A 22,745-nucleotide genomic window follows, 5' to 3' on the forward strand; every position below is an offset into this window, starting at 1 on the left:
AAGATGACTATCATCGAATTTAGTCAACTATCGTCGAAATTAATAATTTTATGTGTACACACACGCGCGCGCGCGCGCGCATACACACACACATACCGTCGAATTTAATAATTTAAATAAATAACAATTTCATTATCTTGTTAAAAATTCATTCAGTCAATCTGTTTCTTTTGCATATCGCTTGAACGAGTCTCTGAGTTAGAATAAAAACGAGTCCAAAAATTAATTGTACTTTGCCCAGCTATAAAAATATACTCCATATGCCGGTCACACCTGATCATACATCGCACTGGATGTATCAAAAAAGTAATAAAAATAGATAGTAACTCAATAATAATCTTTATTATATTAAAAAGAGAGAGAGAGAGAGAGAAAGGAAAAAAAATTTTTCTTTTCTTTCTGCTTAAATATTCGAAACCATATTTCTCTGATCCGCAGACATGTGTCCAAAGATTCGATTGAGGTGCACATGAGCAAACATTCAGTCTGGTAAGAAACATTAATCAGCTAATTAAACAAATTGTAGAAGTCAACTTTGTTATACATTTGGATAAAATTTTCTTTTAGTCGGCCTATTTACATAATCAAGTGTACGATCGATCGCAAATGTGATCACAACGTGCATGTGTATGCTTACTGACGATAATTTAGGTAACTTCCACAAGGTTTACAATTTAGAATGTAACCAACTGTCGACATTTCTACCGGCTTACAATTCGTTGATTTTAATCGTGCAATAATACATGCTTTTGCAACGAGAGGTCTCCGATAGTCTCCGACACAAATTCGAAAAAAATTATCTATTCAATTACTTGTGTGATTTATTTTTTACGTTTTAAGAAATAATTAATTTAACATCTCTTTTACGTTTCGCTGTTCCTAATTTACACTTCGATCTTCATTTTGATTAGTTTAAAGAGAGGAGAACGCAATATTTCCATTTCACACATTTGTACAGATGAAGATGAGATATTCGTGCAAGAGTGCGTGTGGAATAACGTTGAATTTCAGCTGCTGTTTGAGAAATATGCGTGGGATATATTGTCTGACGACAAATTCGCTGCATACAGGTCAAGGAGCGCCGCGCTTTTTTTGTCAACTGCACCATAAAGCACGCAATCTTGTCATCTTGACATCGTCATAAACGAGCCAAGGCTTTTGTCGCGCAGTCGCTAATTAATCGTTATTTTGTTCCTGTAAAAACTGATTAAATACAGCTCATTGCTGCAGCGAAAATAAATAATGATTTCATTGATTTTCTATCTTTTTTCAATTTTATCTGAAAGATAAAATAAATTGATTAAACTTCCACAAAACCAAAGATTGTAACGGCAGTTCGTATTCATATTTTAGTACACTCTAAGTTACGTTTTAGTCTTTTTAATTTAATCTAAAAGTTGTCATGTAAAATTCTAGTAAGATACGACTCATATTACTACAATCTTAAATATTTTTTATTATACACGAAAAGAAACGGGTTTAATTACTAAAATATCTAAAAAAACTTTGTTAGATCGTCCAATAAAATTATTTTCAGATCTGTATCATATAATAGCTAAATTTTTAGATACCCCAGCACAAAAACCTATTTTTTCCTTGTATACTCAGCAATCATCAAATACAAAGTGAAGGATATCAAAAGGCAAAGATAAAATGCAGTTTTGGATTTCACATGTCTGGATAAGGTAAGTATTTACAGTGTTGCGATATACGTAAGTCTGATGCAGATTTTGATCAAACACTATGACGTTTTTATACAGATGTCTTATCGGCGAACGAACCAGCATCAACCCAAAGATTTATCATGGGTATAAAAGATCTTAGCTGCAGTCTAAAAATATTCTCGTGAAAGTAACTCTAAATCTCTGAAACTCAAAATCGTATATTTATATGTTCTATCATATTAATATATAAAAATTGAATGATTGTTGCAATCGTTCAAACATTTTCAGCTTCTATTAAGAGTGCTTTTTGTTTTATTTTTTAATGAAATCTCAGTCGACAAATAATTTTACTATTAATTAAAAACATATAAAATTGTTCCTTTTATTTTCACTTTTAGTGTAAAAAAATACACTTTTACTTTTACACTAAAAATGAAAATAAAGAGAACAACTTCTAAAGGCCTTAATCTTAATAATGATGTCAAGATCATGACTCTGAACAACATTTAAAAGGTTTTAATCATCAATCGAACACCTTAGATAATGCTCTAATGCCGACGGTACTGTAACTTTCAAATCTTATAATTCAAAAAGTACTTAAGGCTGCTGAGTAGTCGCGACGGCCATGTTGGAATCGTGACGTCAGAAGCGAGGAATGTAACCTTGATTTGACCTTAATGACGTTACTCAAAGTCAAATTAATAAGATGAGTAGTAGATCTTTTTAAACCCTAAAACTATTGTCTGAACATATTTTGGACTAAACTTTATCATGCAAAGATAAAAGAAATATAGAGATGAGGAGTATCTGAGACACCCTGTACAAGAAACAGATGATTTTAACGTATATCAAGCTTAATTTTATTACATCATTCTGAAAATGTCATGTGATGAAAGCTTTTATCGGAAGATATCTTGATGGAAATATTACGTTATATATATATGCAACAGGATCGGTTAATAAATAAGTAAATATAATGCATCGTCGACATGTATACAACAGTATATAAAGAACCGATTGTCCCGATATTCTCAATTACCCGAAAGTATCGTTTACGGAAAGAACACAGTTGTCTGATACGGTGAATAAAAGAATATCTTACAAATGGAAACCATCAATGTCACCAAGAATAATGATATTAACAAATTGTTCTTTTTTGAAGAAGTGAAGGAGATAACAAAACGCGCGCTGAGTAATGACACCGATCTAATAGAATACGCTATTCGACCGTACTCCAACGGCAGGCTCGGATACCTTAGCTCTCATTATCGGCTCGATGTAACAGCTATGAGAAAAAAGGAAACCATTACTCTTTCATTCTTTATCAAGGCCGTACCTTATGACCTGCCCGATTCAGCCGACTACATTATAAAAAAGGGTGTCTTCAAGCAAGAAACAACATTTTATAGCACCATAATGCCATTACTTCTCGAAGGATATTGCGGAGAACCATGGGCGGCGATGTGCTACAAAGTAAAAAGCGATTCGATAGTTTTTGAGGAATTAAGTGGTAAGGGCTACTCGATACGGGACAAGTTATTCGATAAGTCACTAATATGTGCGGGTTTAAGTGCTCTCGCGCGAATGCATGCCGCTTCTTTGCTAGCGGAAACTCGTCTCGGCACATCTCTCAACCGGCTGTATCCTGACGCCTTCGTGGAGAGAGGCTACGCTCACGAAGGAATGACGCGGGAGTGGATGCAATCAGGCATCGATGTAGCCACAGTCGTAGCCGAACATTTGGGATATGATCCCGATCTGATACGTTCGGTCTGCGAAGAGATATATCATTCTATAAAGCCATCGCGCACAAAGACGAACGTGGTTAGTCACGGGGATCTTTGGGCTAACAATCTTCTCTTCAATAACGACGTGCCGCCTAAATGCTTGCTGGTAGACTTCCAATTATTGAGATATTCTCCCTTGGCGCATGACGTGGCACAATTATTGTATCTGTGCACAGACCGGAGCTTCCGAGAAACTTGGGAGAGTACAATGTTGCGTCATTATTATGACACGTTGCAGGAGACTCTAAACATGCACGAAATCCGTGTGCAAATACCCTCATGGTCAGAGCTAATCGAAGGTATGGAAGAACAACGTCTAGGCGCCGTTATTGCCACGGTACTCTTCTTTCCTACGGTTTTAATGGACGATAATCTTGCCGCGCAAGTAATGAACAATCCGGCATCTTACGTCAAGTTTTATTTTCGAGACAAGAAAGAGTTTGTCCTCTTAAACATGAAGAAAGATCCAGTTTACAATAAAAGGATCAGCGAAGCTGTCATCGAACTTGCCGAACTTGCCTCACGATTAGATCAATTACCAAAACCATCTTAATTAAATTAGGTATATACTTTATATAGTTGATTCGCACGCATCCAAATCTTTTATTAACGTTTCATCACTGCACTTTGTATGTCTTTTATATATTTTATTTTACGAGAGATGTATTGATCAATAATTGATAATTTTATTATCTTACCATCATAGTTCGCACAATAATTTTTACACGAATCAAAGAATGTTATCTTGATCAGGAAATATAGCAGATAGGAAAGACCAGTCGTGACTGGTAAGCTGTGCGTTTGCATCTTCATCCATATCCTCTTTCTCATTCGTCGACGTGACCACAGGTTTCGACGGCGGTAATATCTCGATATCACTTACATCTGAAGCATTGTCCTGACCATCGTCATCGCTATCTCTGAAAATTATAAAAGAATAAATATATACACAATGTTCATTCACATAAAGCAAAGTAATAAAGTCTGACAACTTTAGCAAATGTAACTTGCACAAGTTTATTCTGTATACCTAGAGTTTTCGGCATTTCTGGAATTCTGATTTTTTAACGGTTGTTGTCCTGCCAGCGACAAAATAAATGACGTGCACAGCAGTCTCATCGGTGGCAAAGTATGAGCTGGAACGCTAAGTAACTGAAAAACAAGAACGATGATAAATGTTAAGTGATTATAAGCGAATATACTCTGTGGAACCATCGATCAAAAAAAAAAAAAAAAAAAAAAAAAAACAACGTTGTAGACATTAATGGAACGCTTCGGTCGCAAGATAGGTTCAAAAGTATGTTTGCCACGTATGCGGCACTTGTGATAATCGGTCGGTTAGATGACTGGTTAATTAATTTTAAAGCTGACACACAGCACACCTCCAAGTGAAATTTGTGCAATTCCTGCAATCTTCTACTTCAGATCTAGGTTGATTCGTCTGTTGCAACCCACACGAATATTCTCCGTAACGTGTACACTTTAGTGACAAATGCGCATATATATGTATTATAGTCGAAAAGTTAAAATGCACTTTAATTTTGTTGATAAATATCTGCTGTTTGAATAACAAGTTTATATTGTTATATTATTAAATACAACGGTTTTCTTTTCGAATAAATGAATACTTTAAATAATACGCAATTATTTCGTAAAATTATGCAGATTTATAATACTCCTTTAAAAATATTTTAAGGAAAAATCTTTTATTTCATCTCTCACAAGTAGCAATAATTACTGACATTATGATGCATTTAGTCCATATTTATATTATTTGACATTTCTCATTTCAGAATGACGCGATTGTCGGTCAATTTCAAAGAATCATGACGACAATATTCGCAAAGCTGTTCATACGAAAAATGACTGAGATGGCCAGAATATAGCTTATTATCACTATAATCAAGACAATTACATACGCGTAAAGTCTGACGTTTATGACATGTGACGCGGTTATTCATAAAGTACTTATTAAAGTACTTGCGCATAATATGTGAAACGTAAAAAAAGAAGATATTCTGGTCTATTTTTAAGCGCAAAACCGCTATTTTTAGCGTAGAAAAACATGTCTAGCCTTTCCATTTAGTGCGAATGTTTTAATAGACTATAATTAGTGGATGTCTTACACGGTCCAAATTGCAAAAATGATATTAAAAGACTAACATTATTAATCGAAAAATTACACTTGAAGTAGGTATTCTAGGTGATCAAAGGTCTAGGTGATCTAGGTGATCAGGTTTAGGGCCCACTTTGGACCCAATAAGGTCCAAATTTTTTTTCTGGGAACGCTTATATTTTATCGCAGATTCGTATTCTATGGAACAAAAATAAAGAAATTTGTTCTTGATAATTTTTCACTAAATTTCCTTTAATAGGCGCAAAATAACGCTCAAAGTTCTTATTTTGAAATACATACCGGCCAATAAAAACAGGACTAGCGGAAAATTAAGCCAATGAAGGCAATTTATTTCAATATATAAAAAAAATTGTCCGCTGGTCTTGCCTTCGTTGAGCGATATGTATTTCAAGATAAGAACTTTGAGCACTATTAAAGGAGATTTAGTGAAAAATTACAAGGAACAAATGTTCCTTATTTTTTTCTATAAAATACGAATCTATAACAGACGTTTCTATCGAAACAAAATCACCTTAGACTTTATTATGCCCGAAGTAAGCCTTGAATCCAAAATCTAAATAATTTATTTGATAGTCTTCTTGAAACAACTTTTATTTGAAATACTTTTTTCAAAAATGCATTCTCGAAGTATTTTGTGTCTAAATTAAAATGGTCAAATGTTTCGGTCCAAGTATAGAATCCATAGGATTTTAAGATTTGACCATCTAGAATACCTATTGTAAACGTAATCTTTCAACTGATAACGTTAATTATTTTGTACTACTTTTGCAATTTAAGACGTTCACTTGTGAAAAGTATAAATAAATAATATTGAAGTCATCAACAGATATTAAGAATATAAATAAACTAAAGAAATAAGAAATCCATAAATTAATTTAGATAAATATAAAATGCTAACAAATTAAAAAAATTAAAGGTATAGTGTAAAATCATAAAATATCATTACAAAACGTTGGTAGTGGTGTGTCAATGAGACAGATTGATTTAAACTTTGCCCTCTGTACCGGTGTGGCATTTTATTAGTAGGTATCAATCGCAACAATCGAGACGGTCAGCGAAGAAGATAAGACTGTTTTCCTGCTGGCCTGGTTTTACATTTGCAAGCAATCTCAGACAATTCTGCAACAGCGTTTGCTATTTTCGCATCGCGCCAAGGTGTCCTATTGTAATCAATGCGGTGAAATACTTTGAAAATTAAGCGAAATACAAACTTCACCATATTTTTACATATTCGGATAATCGTAAAGTGAGTAATTTTTCGTGACGTTTATTTTGCCCGGATTTTGTTCGGATGAAGTCATTTCAACTGTTTCAATATCATATGTTTATTCTTTTCAACAATACATTTTTGATGTGATATAATTTGTATTGAGATCGTGCCGTATCGCTAGATTTATAAATCAGATAAAATTTGAAACTGACCTGACTAAATGAAGATGTTCAGATGTCTATTTTTGAACATAAAAAATCATAAACAATAGATTATTCAATTCAAATGTTATGAAATATTATAAATTTTTTCTCTCATTTTGACTAACTTTGTCACAAAATATTTCTTCAATGCTCCGAGTAAAATGTTTTAATTAAGATAAAACACCTTGTTACAGTGCACAACAAGTTCAATGATCATGTAAGTCAATTTTCAAGAACACGCACTTTAAATCTCAAAATGATAATTAAAATCCTAAGTGTTTTTAATAAGAATGAACAGCGACAGACGAAGTTACTTTTAAAACGCGTACATTTTTGATAGCAGTAGAATACGTTACGTCTTGCGCGTAACTACTTTCGATAAATTTCTCGATGAGATATTTTTCTTGAATTTATTTTTAACACGTCGGATTAATTATTCGATACGAATGCGATGCATGTTACATTTGCCCTTATCTGCTTTTTCCAATACAACGCTACCTCGCACTGTTCAATTTGCCAGGCCAACTTTCCGCCCACACGAAGAAAAGACGACTTTGTGATAACGTCGTCAAAATAAACTAAAATATATATATATACACGTAAGAATGCATATGAATAGGTGCCGAAGCAATAGAGTTCGCAATACAACGATTGTGACGTGAGAAGCACAGGATTTCCAACGAAGTTTTCCTGTTGTTCAGTCGTCCTAAAGGGACAACTAGAACGCCGTGAGAGGGTGGGAGTCTCTATATTAAATCATGGCGAGACTTCTGCTGAAAGCCAGTCGTTCGCGGAGCGTTGGAACACACATGAAGGGTCTGCCCTGTGTCCTCCGATTGTTATAAGGACTATTAAATATTTTTTCGCCTACTATCTTCTTCGCGTTGGACTGTGTTGGTTCATTGACTTCACGCATTGATAAAAAATTGTAATGGGTAAAACCACTTGACGTAGCTCTGTGGAACACTTTGATGCAGATAAATTTCGATTAATTTGAATTTTTCGCTGAAGGAAGAAACTGTTTAGGAAGAACTCGAAGAGGAATCCGATTGTAATCATTAATCGAGAAGACGGAATAGGCTGGAGAGAATTGAGAAAAGAACTCCAAAAAAATCCAGAGTCGAGACCTTCTTAAGCATTCCCATTTCACCGGAACAAAAGCCGGTTTCAAGAATGAAGCTAACTGCATTAAAATTGATGTCGTGCCTGTTTACAACACTACTACTCGCAGTGATCGCCTTCGGATATCCCGCCAGCAACAGCGAAGCAGTAAGTGTCTTTGTATGCGATATCTCGTCGGAGTCGATACTAATATTGAGAATGATATATAGTTGAAAATTATGCGATTTACTGATTTTTTAAATCACGGGATTTTGCTAATGTACAAGACGCAAATAACGCACAAGCATAACGTTCTCTTTTCTCGCTGAGCGTCAATTATAAGAAATGCACCTCATATTTTTCTCCATTGTAAGCACGTGGGATGTCGAAAGTACAAGTGGACGTTGGTCATTGAACGGTCCTCGTTAAATTAATCTTTATTTGTCTGAGAGTGCGATGATGTGTCCAACCATATTGAGCCGTAGGTGGTACATGATCTTAAGTAAATAGGAAGACTTTTCGCCAAGATGTCAATAACTTCTAATCCTTCTCATTGTCAGTAGCTTCGACCTGATTTCGATTAATGCGATCGGACATTATGTTAGATAATTTTTTTCCTCCTATTCGCACTTTCATTAATTTCTAACGCACTGGTAATTTTTTAGTCTTTTGTTTACAGTAATCCTAATAATTCTGTTTAAGCTATATAATTTGCAGGCGATCGAGAATATGAGGCAGATTCCACAATGGCATTGTCTCCGCTATAGAAAGTTTGATTTTGTCCGTCGCTGTCGGAATTATCGCTCGGGAAGAAGACACTGACAAATGGACATTCAATATGATCCACGATTGGCAATACATTATGGCAAATTTCGTCGTCCAATCGTGCAGAACACTCCGTTTCAACTCATTAAATTAAATAAATTTAAGTTTATTTAAATAAAATTTAAAAATATTAAATTAAATTATATAAAGACATCCATAAAAGCATTTATGTTAGAAAAAGAATTTAGAATGTTTTTATATCGAAGAAATCTGCATTAAGTGCGACTGACAATCATGATAAGAGAAATATCATATTTTATAATTTAATTTTCATTGATAAATCCTTTATCTGCATATACATATATGTATGAAATTTTCAAAAGACTTCTGTTTTCATGTCTATTGATTTTAAATTTTACATGAGATACATGCAAAAAAAATATTAAAATGAATTTTTATATTTTCTCTCTTATAGAATATGTATAAATAATTCATTTGTTATCTTCTATTCCTTTTTTACATTTACTTTAGCTTAGTAAACTCTTATTTATTTTGCAAATTGTCTCAGTTTGTTTACTTAATGTAAATTTGATCTCAAATATAATAAAATTTTTTTATATTTTCCAAATAAATTTTTTTATTGGCATACTAATTGCAAGAATATTGCTGACAGAAGAAATTTATCAAAAATCCTAAAAGTCGCAAATATTTCAATTTGTTTATGACATAACAAAATATAAATTACAATATACTATTTTAAATTGATTTTAATTATAATATATTTATTTCATAAAAATGTTTTCTAATTTCAGAAAATTTATACATAAAGAATGCGACTTGAAGGAATCTTTGCATAAAAATGTTCAAAACGCAAAATTCTACTTACTTCTTGTATCATTCCTTTCGCTGGTATGCCAAGATGTTCATGAACTTGCGCGACAGTTGGCTCTTTGCTTGAAGACGTTTGAGTCGCTATAAAGTTGGAGAAAACAGTCAATGGCATAGTTCCTTTGTCTGAAATAATCTCTAAAGAAACACTCGCTTCAGATTCTGGCTCCAATGTGAGCAATTCCTAAACAGAGAGTACAATAATAGGTAATAAAATATAAATATATTTACATATCAAATTAATTCAAACATTACACAATTAGACATAAATTTATTTAATCTAAAAATATACCTGATTTGAATTCAAAAAGAATAATTGTGATTTTCGTTGCCATTGGCCAAAGGAAGGATTACGTTTTTCCTGTAGATGAGGTACGAAAGTAGCCGCTAATATAGAACTGGTACTTTCAATAAGGCACGTTTTCTTATAAATGAGTGTTGCACTTTGTGGTGTAAACACATATACTAAAAGCAAATAAATCTTTCTATTAAAACACAATAATAAAATACGATAAAAATATAAGAAAATATACATAATGATGTGATTATGAGATTGTTGTATGATAAAAAAACAACATATATATATATATATATATATTACAATATATAAAAATAAATAGTATATAATAAAGAGGCATTTATATACTGTACAACATACATGAATTGTCAGATGTAAATGCTGCCATGTATGTAGATTTTAAGTCACATGTGAGACTCACGACATTCAAGGGTACACTCCATGTTATAGCAAGAGTTAAAATATTCCAAACTGTTATGTGCTGCTGAGACACAACCACAACAAGATGACAGGCCTCGTGTTTGCCGAATTCTATTCGTCTATTGTAAACATTTTACAATTATGCCTTTATAAAGATCGTTTTCCATGTTTAACTAAGAATGTACTTATTAAAATAATTATAGGATATATTTTATTTTTCTTGACTTACGATATTGGTTCATTATACTGAGAATGTGTAAGGCTGGATTTTAACTCGCAGGTTTCAGGCAGCCATAAAGTTAAGGTAGAATTAAAACCAACAGCTAATAACGAACCATCAACTGAAAAACCCGCATCTATAGTGGCTAGATTACGATAATCTGCAACTCCGTAACAATACCAGTGTTTTGTCTCTTTATCTATAATAAATATAATTATAACAAATAATAATATACATACATTTCGCTAAATTTTAATGAAGCTATTTTATTACACAAAATAGATAATTAGATATATGTACCTTCTACAGTGGACGATTTTTTCAAATTCCATAATTTAAATTTATTATCTCTCCCAGTGGTAACAGCTAACCATTCTCCATCGTCAAATGTCGTATCTGGTTGAAAATGTAGCGCATTTATTCCATTTTCATGAGGTAATTCAATAGATGTATTTAATACAAATCTAGAATGTTGATAAGTTATATATTGGTATTGCAGTGTTAGTTCAACAAATATAAGATTTATATATATTTACATTTGCTTTTTCAAATCATAGAGCCAGAATTTTAATCTAACTTCTATAGATGAAACTTTATCATTTCGTTCTTCAACTGTTGCCATCCATGTACCATCATGATTTAGAGCTATTTTTGTAACTTCTGTATTTACAATAATTACATCACGTTCTTGGGTCAGAAAATTTTGAGCAGTTATATTAATCTGAAAAATTTATCAAAGTTTTATTAGTCTTTTACTTATTTATTCAAATTTTCTTTTTATATCGCTTTGCTTTTAATATGTAGTAATCTACTCACATTGTACAACAGATTTTTTGTATGAATGTTATAAAATTGTACGTGTCCAGTACGACTATTTAGAACAAGACTACCTGTTCTTGGGTCAACGATAAGCCCCGCAGGAAATAGATCTTTGGATGAAGAAGCAACACCCCACGTAAAGTTTTGTATCACTGATGTTAATTTTCTTTGAGGATTTACAATAACAATACCTTATAGTAAAAACATAATTAGTCATAAACTCATTATATTAATTCGAATTTTCATGATAAAAAATTGTACCATTGTCTAAAGTCGATACAGCAACATATAAATTATCTGGTGCAATAGTAAGATGTTTAATAGGCGCCGGTAATCGTGGAAGGAATGATTTATGTTTGGGATTTGCTAAAGTCCATTTTACCAATACACACTCACCACCACCTGTATACATATGGCCACCTGTAAAACAAAGAAATGTGTTATATCGTGCCATATTAAATTACTGCTTTGTGAAAAATACTTTGCAAATATAAATTTTTAACGCCTATTACCTGACTTGCTAAACACTATTTCTGTAACCGGTAACGTATGCCAATGAAAAACGGCTGTATATGGTCTAGTTTGGAATAAATTTCTCCATACTAATACACGACCTGTAGAATCTCCGGTGGCAACACATTCTTCTTCTGGATGTCCCGCTATGCAAGTAGGTACTCTACCAGTTTTACCAGTCTTGTGTCTACATCAAAATTAAGTATTTAAAATATATTCTATCACACATATAAATAATTATACATAATTCCAAAATATCTTACATTGTATCAACTAAATTTCTAGCTGGATTTAATATATGTAAATCTGTTTCATGTGAAAGTGCTATTAAATTCTCTCCATGATTCCCAATTATATCAGTATAATACTCTTGTGACTTGGTCCTAAAAAAAAAGTAAATAATAAATTATCAAAAATGAGTTACGTAACTATCAAACAAAACTTAGAAAAAAAATTTAAAATATTTACCAGATACATATTGATTTTATAAATGTTCCAGTTTCTATATCAAATAAAAGTACATATATTTTGTTTCCACAATCAGAGAAATGAGTTATTAATGTTTGACATATTTCATTTCCCTGAGCTGTTCTGTGTTTTACAATGTGAAAGGTTTTAATTTTTGCTTTGTCATTTGCTAGAAATTTTAATTGCTGTAAAAATATAAATACAATATCATTTAATACCTACAAGTTTGTAATAAACAAGAAAGAAATTATTTAAGAACTCAAAGAGTTAAAAGTTAAAAATCCAAGTATATGAGATAAAAATTAATAACAAGTACACATTATGTATCTATTATATAATTTGAATATATATTAAAGATGTTTCTTTTATATTAAAGATAATGTTACTTTTATTTATAAAAAAAATAACGTTTTAAGCTCTTACTAATTTCTTAGTAATTATTCCACTTTGGCAATTCCAGAAATACAGTTCACTGTTTTCGGTACAACCAATAATAATACTGGCGTTATCTGGATGCGGTATTACTCCGGCAATTCTGTAACCCAAGGGCTCGAACTCTCGCACAAAGTCTCCTGTATGCGTGCTGTATACCCTTATGACATTCTTCCACGCTATGTACAGAGTTCTGAAATACAAAATATACATTACATATTGTTATATATAATGCCTGACTAAAACCTCAAGAAAATAAAATAGAATTTAAAATAGAAACTAAAATTAAACTTACTCTCCATCGCTAGAAAACAGTGGACGTTGATCAATTATACTTCCACCGCCTTTCCTCTTCACGACCATATTTCCGTCGCCTTTCATCTTCACAGTCATATTTCCACCGTCTTTCTACTTATATATATATACACCCAAATATCAAAATACAATGTAAATTGTCCGTAAACTCTAATTTTACGGACATAAGCGTTAACCTTTTATTAAGCTAAACAATCCAGCAAATTACACTTATGTATCCATAAGATTAAAGTTTTTTTTTTCAAACAATTTCAATTGCATTTTGACACTTGTGTGCACACACATAAAACGTTTAAAATTACATAAATATATTTACTTAAAAATTATATAAATAAAATTTCTAGTTTAACATCTTAACCTTCATACACGTGCAGGTACATATCTATACAGTCCACATGCTCCACATGGTTTTGGTGCAGATGCAGATAGGTGCACAATACTTCACTTTTTTATGAAAGAATGTAATCTATTTAACGTTGCAAATGCTTCGTTAACTAGTTAAAAGAAAGAATTTTACAAATTGACCAACCAATTCATTTGCAACGTGAATTACGTGGAGTATTACACCTCAGTTGCCCAGGACTGAGAATAGAATGGCTGGACAAAAGCGTATTACTAATCAAAATTTCCTTTTTCCATTCTATTCTAACTTATTACACAAAATTATCGTTACATATATTTTTATTATTTAAAGTACTGAGAAGTATTTTATTTTTTAATAATAAAAATATAGCCTAAATATTCCGAGAGCCGGTCTCAACCAACGCCAATTAACCTAATCGGTAAATTAAGTTTCAACCGTGATTGGTCAATTTCTGCTGAACAGCAAATGCGATTAGTCAGTTCCAATGTAACAATCGGTCGATTAATCGGAGTTCGTAAAAATGGTCGCGCGACGAAACTGCCCGAACGAACCACTCTCTGCCGAAACCATCGGAAAAAAAAGCGTCGCCATTGCAAAGCGATGGTGGTGTCCTCTCGCGACCATTATAATTTACTTTTGTGCCGTTTAGCCTCATCGGATGGCTGCATCTGCCTGCCCACTTATATGTATTTGAGTGTTTGCAAAGATTTTCAGTATTGCACGTCGCGGATCCGTTCATATTGAATGCGAAGTGATACCGCGTACGTTCCAGTTAATTACGGTTCAACGATTCAATCTCCCGTAATGCGACACGTGTCGCTTTTCAGCCCGCGTTTTTAACAATCAAGTTTGAGGAGCGGTTATCCCGTACCCTGTTGTCGAGGAGCAACGTTGCAACGACAATGTCATTATTCAACAAGCCGAAGCGGAACATACGCCGACGTCCTTTCGACGATGAAGACGAGGATAATGAGAACAGAATGGAGGTGGAGGACGCGCAGCCGGTCAAAGTTAAAACGAAGAAGGATAAACCAAAGCAGACGCGCCTCAGCTTTGGAGAGGAGCTGGAACAAGGTGTTTATACATACACACATCTTTACATATGTAATATGTGTGTGTAATTAGTGTGTGTATGAGTAACCTGTTTTATATTTGCCTGATTTCAAATATCAGATGCTTTCTAGCAACACTAGGTCTGTTTATTCCTGCACTAGACTGCACTACTCTCTTTTTCGCTTTTGCCAAATATCAAACATATATACCTATCTTACTTTAAGTTCCAAAAGTGTATACTAGTCCAGCTATAGAAAATAGACACTTAGTGTAACACAAGATTTGTTTGCGTCACAGGTCCTAACTTGCTCCAGTATATTCCTATCATAGTTCTTATTACAATATACTCGTTGGAATCAGTAGGAGTATGTAATGTGAACAAATCTACAGTGAATCATTTCATCTTTGCTTAACATTGGCAAATAACAAAAGGCCTATTATTTTTTTAACCTTAGGACTGAACTTCTTGCATGGTTCATCTTTTTCTTTTCACATTGTATGTGTGTGTGGAGAGAAAAAGACAAAAGATAATGCAAAAAATTCAGTTCTAGGATATGGAAAAAAAAACAAACCTAAAGATGTAATGATTTATTGTGTTACACTGTGTTCATCTGTTCGTTGCTGGAAAGCGTCCACAATTTGAATGATAATGTGATGCTACTTGCTCGTAGAACGAGCCTTTACAGGGAGATAATCAATAGCAGATAATCTCTTTAATATCGATACAGTTTTATTTTAGACAAATATTTATGCTAACAGATGCTGTTTCTTCCAAATCTATTACCAAGTATTGAAAATTATACTGCATATTTAGATTCAAATTAAATTTTGAAATAAATTACAGGGGACGACGGAGAAGTTTTTATAGTCAAGAAATCGTCGAGGAGCAAAAAGCTGATGAAACAGCTAGATCACGAAAGGAGAAAAAAGAAAGGTGAAGAGAAAATGCAAGTGGACACTGAGCAAGCGAATAAATCCATTAAGCAGGAAAAAGATTTAGAAATAAAGACAGATGATCTAGTAGTAAGCTATCTCTATGATGTTTTATTATTATTAGCGTTTCTTCAATTTAAGTAATTTATCATTTAACATAGAGGATTTTTTATGTCTCTCCCTGATACGTTGACTAATGTTTCAAGATTTGGAACAACTGTGGGAGTACAGCAAGGAGACATTATTTAAATGTCGTTTCTTATATGATAATAATTTATGTGTATACTTATGTATATCAAGTAGTTTACATAAAAATACAAAAATGTTCTTTTAATTGTTAAATTTGGTCACATAAATTTATATATTTGATTGGAATATTACTTTGTCTAATGATTTTTATTTTATAAATTATGTGTGCCAAAAAATAAATAATGCTTAAATTATAAATATGTAAAGATTGTGTTCTAACTTAACTTATTTAAAATCTTAATAGTTTATTATTTCTTTTTAGTGTATACATACTCAAATCAACTTGTAAGCTTTTTATTACAACTTAATGATTTTTAATAAATATATTTGTATCTTTGTTATTTTATTGGGGGGTTAATAGAAATATACTCGGGTATTTTTTAATTTCAAAATATTGTATTTCAAAATTTATGAATATTCTGTTCGTAAAAATTTTGAATTTTTCTGTTTGAAATTGTGTATCTTTACTAAACAAAATATAATCTTTATTGCTAGGTTAAAATAAAAAACACAGGACCCCTGATTTTAAACGGACGAGCTGCATTGGCAGCAGGAAAAGATGACTATACATCGGGTGAGGAGGAAGATGAACCTTGCAGTCACAAATTTCGGAAAAATACAGATAAAGCTGAAACTGTAAAAATACTTCTTGAGAGTACGTAATTCAGATGATGCATATAAGTTATGATGTTGTAAAATCATTACTAGAATTCATATAATTAATAAAATTGCTGCGTATATATTTAATAATTCATGCCTTTGACAAAACAAATGGAAAATAAAGTATTAGGTTTTGTTATTATATCTAAGCAGCATTACAAAATATATATTATAAAACTTATTAACATTTAAAAATTAATATATTTTTTAATTATGTTTTATAACATTCTCTTGATATCAACCAGGTGGATGTATACCTGATGCAGCTATGATTCATGCAGCGAGAAAACGCAGACAGAAAGCAAGAGAATTGGGAACCGATTACATTCCTATTGAAGAGCAGAGGTAGCACAATTCATTCTTAAGATTATATAATAGACGACTCGTGAATTTTCTGTTATAAGTATTATAATAATTAATATATTAATATAATTATTGTAATGATATTACAATAAATTAATTTTTATAGCGATGACAAGGGCAAGTCAAGACTAATACGAGAGGAAGACCATGATCGAAGTGACGATGATGATTCTCAAGATCGACTAGATATGACTGTCAACACTGAAGCACGTGATAAAGAAAAGAGGAGGGAAGCATTTCTTGCTTCTCAAGTTCCATTAAAATGTGAGTTTTTATATATAATAATTAACTTTAAGTGTAGTGTATATCTAATTAAAAAATTCTAAGATATTTAATAATAAAAGGTAACACAATTTTGAATACATATTTCAATTTAGTTTCAGATAATGAAAGTGAGCATGAAAACGAAGAAGAAGAGTGGGAAGCTCAACAAATTCGAAAAGGTGTAACCGGTGCTCAGGTAAAGTTTATTAATAAAATCTCATACCATGAGATTTAGGATAAAAAAAATATATAAAGCAATGTTAAATACTTGGAATATTTTGACATGCAGATTGCAGCAGCACAGCAAGATTCTATGTTGCAACAACAATATACAATGGGCATGAATGTTAATCAGATGATTGGGTCTGGTGTACCTTTAGAAATGGTATTAATGCCTGCACCACCACCGCCACCGTCTATTCAACCACCAGATCCAACAAAAATCGTACCTGTTACTCCACAAGAAGTTGTAAACAGGATGCGCACAAGGTTCCATATTTCTCCAAACATGTTTCGAGCTTTTTATACAATAGAAAAATTAATGGAAGCTAATTAATGCTAATTAATTAAATGTTATAATTTAAAGGTTGGACAATTTGAAAGAGGTGCATAGACGGCATCAGCAAGATCAGGAGCGTTTAGAAGGAGAATTACAGCAAACCATGAAAGAATTGGACGAAAGTGAAGTTCGTACGCCGCATTATGCACAACGCTTCAGATATTACCAAGAGTTGCGTGGGTATGTCACTGACTTGGTAGAGTGTCTTGATGAGAAGGTGGGTTGATACGCTGTCACGTTTGATTTATGTGCACTGGGTTTTATCGTACAGTATGTGGCTGACAAAAATTCTTCAGTCCCAGTAAAGTACCAACGACTTTAATAAATCTTGTTTTAAATTTTGATATCTGAGGTTTAAGTTTCTGATTATAAATTATATATATTGGAAATAATTGAATCATTTAATATAATGATCGAATTATCATACTTTTATTATAATGTTTCATCTTATGAATGTGAAATATATACAGTGAAAGAAAAGAATTTATATGATTTAAAATTATATTTAGTACGATGTCAATGGTAACGAAAATTCAGAAGCGTTAAATTACAAAAGATTCATCACTTAAAAAGCTGAAACAATATTTGTTTCTCTTTTAATTTATCCAGAGCTTTTGATAAATAAAATAAAAGGGAGATAAAATCTTTTAAAGTAATAACTTACTGGTTCAACTATTCGTAAACTAAAAGAAATGTATGCATATATGTCGCACATATACATGTTCCATTGCCGGGGGTCATTATCTTCTCTGTATTATATGCTATTTTGTATTATATACATTTTATAAAGATAAATATCATATACAAGTGATTATTAAATTAATTTGACTGTGGTAAGTAAATTGATGTCTAATCTATTTAATGTGTGAACATTTGTCACGTTGAAGAATTTTCTGTGTAATTATGAAACTCAATTAACAAACAAATTAATGCTTTTTAAGCATTGTTATTATCATAAAGCCATTCAGTTTAGACATCATCAATTTTATTATAATAGAATATGTTCATTGAATCACATTAAATGTATAATTCTTTTGTTAGCTTCCCCTGGTCATCGACTTGGAGCAACGCTGGTTAGATCTATATGGCGAACGTTCAGTCGAATTGATGGAACGAAGACGACAAGACACGAGAGATCAGGCGGAAGAAATAACTACTACAGCAAGTCAGTAAATTTCCAATCAGTGTAGAAAATGTAATTGATAGAATATTTTGAGGTAGTATATTTTGAGGGCGCTTGATAATCTTATCAACTCTAGAGATTTTACTGAAAGATTTCGCAACACAAATTTTATAACTTCTTTTGTCTTGCAGGAGGTCAAGCCATGAGAAGAGGACCAGAAGTAGAAGTACACGTACGACGAGCTACAGAGAGAGAAGGTAGAAGAGCCCGTCGTAGAAGAGCAAGAGAATTAGCTTCAAATATTCCAAAGCACATTGATGGCATGTCTAGTGACGACGAAGTCACTGAGCAACAAAATCTTGTATTTAAGCAAGCGAAAGGTAATAATCAACTTTATATTTTTCGCAATAAATTTATTTAACGTTTTCAGCACATTGTCAATTTAATTTAACTTGTGATATTATTGCAGTAGTTTAATTGTGTTAGATAAAGTCCAAAAAAATTTCGGCGCGCAGTTTGAATAACTACAAAAATATAATATATATGCGTATACATATATAGGATATAGATAATTCACTCGGAATTATTTAGGCAAAAAAGATCTAGCTTTGACCGTTATAGGCCTGAATATGCTTATACTTAGTGTTTAATTCTTGTCGGTCCGAATAAAATCTTATTATTAATCAACTTTATATTTCGATTCTTTCATAAAATTTCATATTTACTTTTTATGTCATTTAATATGTTTTTAATATATAATTTTTATGATTATAACATTTTTATTTTATTACAGATGAAATCGATAATAATTGTAAAGATATATTTTCTGATGTTATGGAAGAATATTGTACAGTACGTGGTATCCTTTTAAAATTCGAGTCATGGAGAGAAACAGACATGGATGCCTATACAGAAGCTTATGTATCGTTGTGTTTACCTAAAATTATTTCACCTATTATCAGATTACAACTACTTACTTGGAATCCGATTATGGTATTTTGTTCACTTTTTCCATTAATAAAAGGCCTTAATCATACTTGTAATTAATATCTAATTATTTTTACAGGAAAGCGCTGATCTAGAAAGGACAAAGTGGTATAATACATTACTTCTATATGCTTTAGATAATAAAGAAACAGAAGAATCATTGAAACGAGATCCAGATGTTAGATTAATACCATCCACAATTGAAAAAATTGTGATACCAAAATTGACATGTAAGAGTGATATAAGAATTATCTTTTATAATGCTATTTATAAAACTACAAATAGGAATGAAATAATTCTATTTCACGTTAATAATTTTTAGCTATTATTGAAAAGATATGGGATCCAATGTCAACGTCTCAGACGTTACGTCTCGTTGGAACTATAAATCGATTGATAAAGGAATATCCTAATTTGAATGATACTAGTAAACAGTTGGAAACTTTATTCAACGCTATTTTAGATAAAATTAAAGCTGCTATTGAAAATGATGTTTTTATACCTATCTTCCCGAAACAGTCAGTATACTCAGTATATAATTAATTAAATTGATATCTCGTATAGAGAGTTACATTATTCTTTCGTTGCTTCTAACATAAGTTAACATTTCAGAGTTTGGGATACAAAACATCAATTCTTCCAAAGACAATTTGCGATGGCTGTTAAATTATTGCGCAATTTATTAAGTTGGCAAGGTATTCTTGGAGATATACAGTTAAAAAATTTGGCACTTGGTTCGCTTTTGAATCGTTACCTGCTCGCTGGATTACGCGTTTCTTGTTCAACTGACGCTTTATTCAAGGCAAACATGGTATATCATATTTAACATTAAAATATAATCAGGAAACACGGTAGTGTCTCGGCGCTAAGAGAAGCGCTGCAATAAATACTACATCATAAAAGATATTTTTAATGCTTTAATTTTATTCAGTTACAACAAATAAAATGTTTATCAATATTTGTTAGATTATGAGTACGCTACCAAGAGCATGGCTACAAGGAGAAACTATTGAACACCTCAAAATGTTCGCCACACTTATTCAACAACTTAGCGAACAATTGGATCAAGCAAACCCTGCACATAAGTAAGTATAAATAATGTTTGTCGCAATCAACAAAACGTTTTATTATTTTGTAAATTGAGCAAAACATATAAACTCTTTTTAAAATGAAATTTGTGTGTTATAGTGAAGCCTGGGAATACGCCAAGTCCATCCTGAAAATAATTAAGCCCTTATAATATGTTGACTATTATATGTATGTGTCAGTAATATTTTGTCAAATTTTTTGCTTTTAGTATCTATATGCTTGTTGATAGATTTTATACATATAACGTATAATAGGATTCTGTACATGATACATTACAGTAAATTGTCAAATGTATAATATATGAAGATACAATTTTGTATAGTAATAAACTAAATGAGACAACTCATGACATGATATACTTCCCGATTGTACATAATAGATAAGCCGAAAATAAATCTGTAAATAGTATACTCGTAAATATTCGAGCCTTGCCTGTAAAAATAATAATTACTGTAATTGAAAAAATATTCAATTCCTATATCAATAAGATATAACATTCTCTAAGATACGTAATTTGACAAATTTATAATAAAAAAAATGACATATGTGTATTTCGAAAAAACGATATATGTATTTCAAATTAATAAACACATGCTTTTCGAGTTAATTGGTTCTGAAACTAACACAAATAATAAAGCATTTATACATCAAGCGTAAAATAATTAGAAATTCTTTCACCTTTTGCTCACGATAATTAACAAAATAATCGTCGAAGAGAAATGAGAAAGAAATATTATATAAACACTAAACATATTTTATATAGTTTTTAATAAAAATATTTTTATGTTTTAAATGTATTTTTGAACTTTTGCGACTTGAAGTCGCTAATACTTAAATTGTTAATTTTTATCATGCACAATTGAAATATTGATAGTTTTTTCTGCATATACTTCTATAGGATTACTATGCGTAAATTAAGAGATGTGTATATATATTTTATATGCTTGTGTATTGTGAGAAAAAGGGTCAACGATAATATAATACACGTGCGATCTATATGATTGAAGATAATGCGTCGAGAGCATAATTCCTGTATATGTATACGCACAAGTAACCCTGTATGTATTTGTAAGTCACAGTGATAAGAACTGGTAAGGGTCATTCCTTGACTTGCGTGAACTCAGTTTGCTTTCGCCGAGTTACGATCACACATCATGAAGTTCACAGGTATACACATATACATATATAAAATATTAAAAAATAAAAAGACGATTATATTGTTTTAAGTGAAATATTTGCAATTTTAATAATTATATATATTACTTTACTGATAATAAGAAAAGTTTACTTTCTCCCTTGTTTCTAATATATCATGTTTCCAATAATTGTGAAAACATAAAGGAATTGAAGAAGACTGGAAAATGATAAATTAGATAATATAAGGAAAGTCTTTCTTTTTTAGATTCCACTTTGATATCTGTGCTAGCACAAGGGATAGGAAGAACATTACTCATATTCTTTTTTTTAAGTACCGAGATTGTCGCGCAAAGTTTATTCAGATCTGGGAAAGAATATATATATTCTTACAACGCTACATCGAGCACTGGTGTATTAGTGCCTTCCAACGCAGCTTCTTCGTGGAATCTCCATGGAAAACTCATAATTCATGCGGAAGATGACTTTGTTACAATACAGGTATTTTTTAAATATGTAGCTGTAATTTTCTTCTCTTCGTTGTTTTATTTCCTTTTTTCCTATCATAAAAAACATGTACATGATTTTTTAAATTTTATTATATAATTATAATCTGATGTAATATCTCAACTTTTTATATTAGTTGCAATCATTGAAGACGAATATGCATAATGGAAATGTAAAGAAAGTGATAGAAAATATTGATATCTACGATGATGCTGTAGAA

General features: G+C 31.7%; 5 protein-coding genes across 7 annotated transcripts in view; 4 read left to right on the forward strand and 1 right to left on the reverse strand.

Moving 5' to 3' along the window:
- Positions 1 to 2,691: 2,691 nt before the first annotated feature.
- Positions 2,692 to 5,374, forward strand: LOC108760790 (uncharacterized). Of its 2 annotated transcripts, none has more exons than XM_018506963.1 (2): positions 2,692 to 4,013; positions 5,245 to 5,374. In XM_018506963.1, exon 1 carries the CDS (start codon positions 2,769 to 2,771, stop codon positions 4,002 to 4,004), a length of 1,236 nt encoding a protein of 411 aa, XP_018362465.1. In that variant the 5' UTR covers positions 2,692 to 2,768; the 3' UTR covers positions 4,005 to 4,013; positions 5,245 to 5,374. The 2 variants fall into 2 exon arrangements, with proteins under 2 accessions (XP_018362465.1, XP_018362466.1); XM_018506964.1 differs by lacking the exon at positions 5,245 to 5,374 and having other exon boundaries at positions 2,712 to 2,745; positions 2,827 to 4,090.
- On the reverse strand, positions 4,129 to 13,958 carry l(2)05287 (WD repeat-containing protein l(2)05287). Of its 2 annotated transcripts, none has more exons than XM_018506960.1 (16): positions 13,619 to 13,958; positions 13,221 to 13,333; positions 12,917 to 13,118; positions 12,494 to 12,678; positions 12,289 to 12,408; positions 12,025 to 12,212; positions 11,774 to 11,932; positions 11,510 to 11,703; positions 11,230 to 11,414; positions 10,994 to 11,157; positions 10,703 to 10,892; positions 10,414 to 10,592; positions 10,048 to 10,220; positions 9,754 to 9,939; positions 4,482 to 4,603; positions 4,129 to 4,371 (listed from the first exon to the last, which is right to left on the reverse strand). In XM_018506960.1, exons 2-16 carry the CDS (start codon positions 13,316 to 13,318, stop codon positions 4,182 to 4,184), a joined length of 2,535 nt encoding a protein of 844 aa, XP_018362462.1. In that variant the 5' UTR covers positions 13,319 to 13,333; positions 13,619 to 13,958; the 3' UTR covers positions 4,129 to 4,181. The 2 variants fall into 2 exon arrangements, with proteins under 2 accessions (XP_018362462.1, XP_018362461.1); XM_018506959.1 differs by having other exon boundaries at positions 13,599 to 13,958.
- Positions 7,141 to 9,072, forward strand: LOC108760791 (uncharacterized). Its single transcript, XM_018506965.1, has 3 exons — positions 7,141 to 7,929; positions 8,013 to 8,270; positions 8,820 to 9,072. Exons 2-3 carry the CDS (start codon positions 8,175 to 8,177, stop codon positions 8,922 to 8,924), a joined length of 201 nt encoding a protein of 66 aa, XP_018362467.1. The 5' UTR covers positions 7,141 to 7,929; positions 8,013 to 8,174; the 3' UTR covers positions 8,925 to 9,072.
- A 292-nt stretch (positions 13,959 to 14,250) lies between the features above and the next one.
- On the forward strand, positions 14,251 to 21,278 carry LOC108760789 (PAX3- and PAX7-binding protein 1). Its single transcript, XM_018506961.1, has 16 exons — positions 14,251 to 14,678; positions 15,502 to 15,680; positions 16,335 to 16,494; positions 16,745 to 16,844; positions 16,969 to 17,126; positions 17,240 to 17,322; positions 17,416 to 17,615; positions 17,713 to 17,902; positions 18,727 to 18,850; positions 19,000 to 19,188; positions 19,602 to 19,801; positions 19,875 to 20,025; positions 20,118 to 20,313; positions 20,408 to 20,606; positions 20,762 to 20,880; positions 20,984 to 21,278. The coding sequence occupies exons 1-16, from the start codon at positions 14,507 to 14,509 to the stop codon at positions 21,033 to 21,035; spliced, it is 2,472 nt and encodes an 823-aa protein (XP_018362463.1). The 5' UTR covers positions 14,251 to 14,506; the 3' UTR covers positions 21,036 to 21,278.
- A 745-nt stretch (positions 21,279 to 22,023) lies between these two features.
- Positions 22,024 to 22,745, forward strand: part of LOC108760632 (uncharacterized) — a 1,106-nt gene continuing 384 nt past the window's right edge. The window contains exons 1-3 of the mRNA XM_018506689.1: positions 22,024 to 22,051; positions 22,287 to 22,519; positions 22,662 to 22,739. Of these exons, the coding sequence (XP_018362191.1) occupies positions 22,039 to 22,051; positions 22,287 to 22,519; positions 22,662 to 22,739 (324 nt within the window). The 5' untranslated portion in view covers positions 22,024 to 22,038. The remainder of the gene's footprint in view (positions 22,052 to 22,286; positions 22,520 to 22,661; positions 22,740 to 22,745) is intronic.

Source organism: Trachymyrmex cornetzi, unplaced genomic scaffold (genome assembly GCF_001594075.2).
Source record: "Trachymyrmex cornetzi isolate Tcor2-1 unplaced genomic scaffold, Tcor1.1 scaffold23, whole genome shotgun sequence".
NCBI classification, from domain to species: Eukaryota; Metazoa; Arthropoda; class Insecta; order Hymenoptera; family Formicidae; genus Trachymyrmex; species Trachymyrmex cornetzi.

Excerpts from the sequence above, each read along its gene's own strand:
- LOC108760790 (XM_018506963.1), top strand. The coding sequence starts at position 2,769 with ATGGAAACCATCAATGTCACCAAGAATAATGATATTAACAAATTGTTC.
- LOC108760791 (XM_018506965.1), top strand. The coding sequence starts at position 8,175 with ATGAAGCTAACTGCATTAAAATTGATGTCGTGCCTGTTTACAACACTA. Across the intron at positions 8,271-8,819 it reads CCGCCAGCAACAGCGAAGCA|GCGATCGAGAATATGAGGCA; the intron begins GTAAGTGTCTTT and ends TATAATTTGCAG.
- LOC108760789 (XM_018506961.1), top strand. The coding sequence starts at position 14,507 with ATGTCATTATTCAACAAGCCGAAGCGGAACATACGCCGACGTCCTTTC. Across the intron at positions 16,845-16,968 it reads ATTCCTATTGAAGAGCAGAG|CGATGACAAGGGCAAGTCAA; the intron begins GTAGCACAATTC and ends TAATTTTTATAG. Across the intron at positions 20,314-20,407 it reads ATACCTATCTTCCCGAAACA|AGTTTGGGATACAAAACATC; the intron begins GTCAGTATACTC and ends TTAACATTTCAG.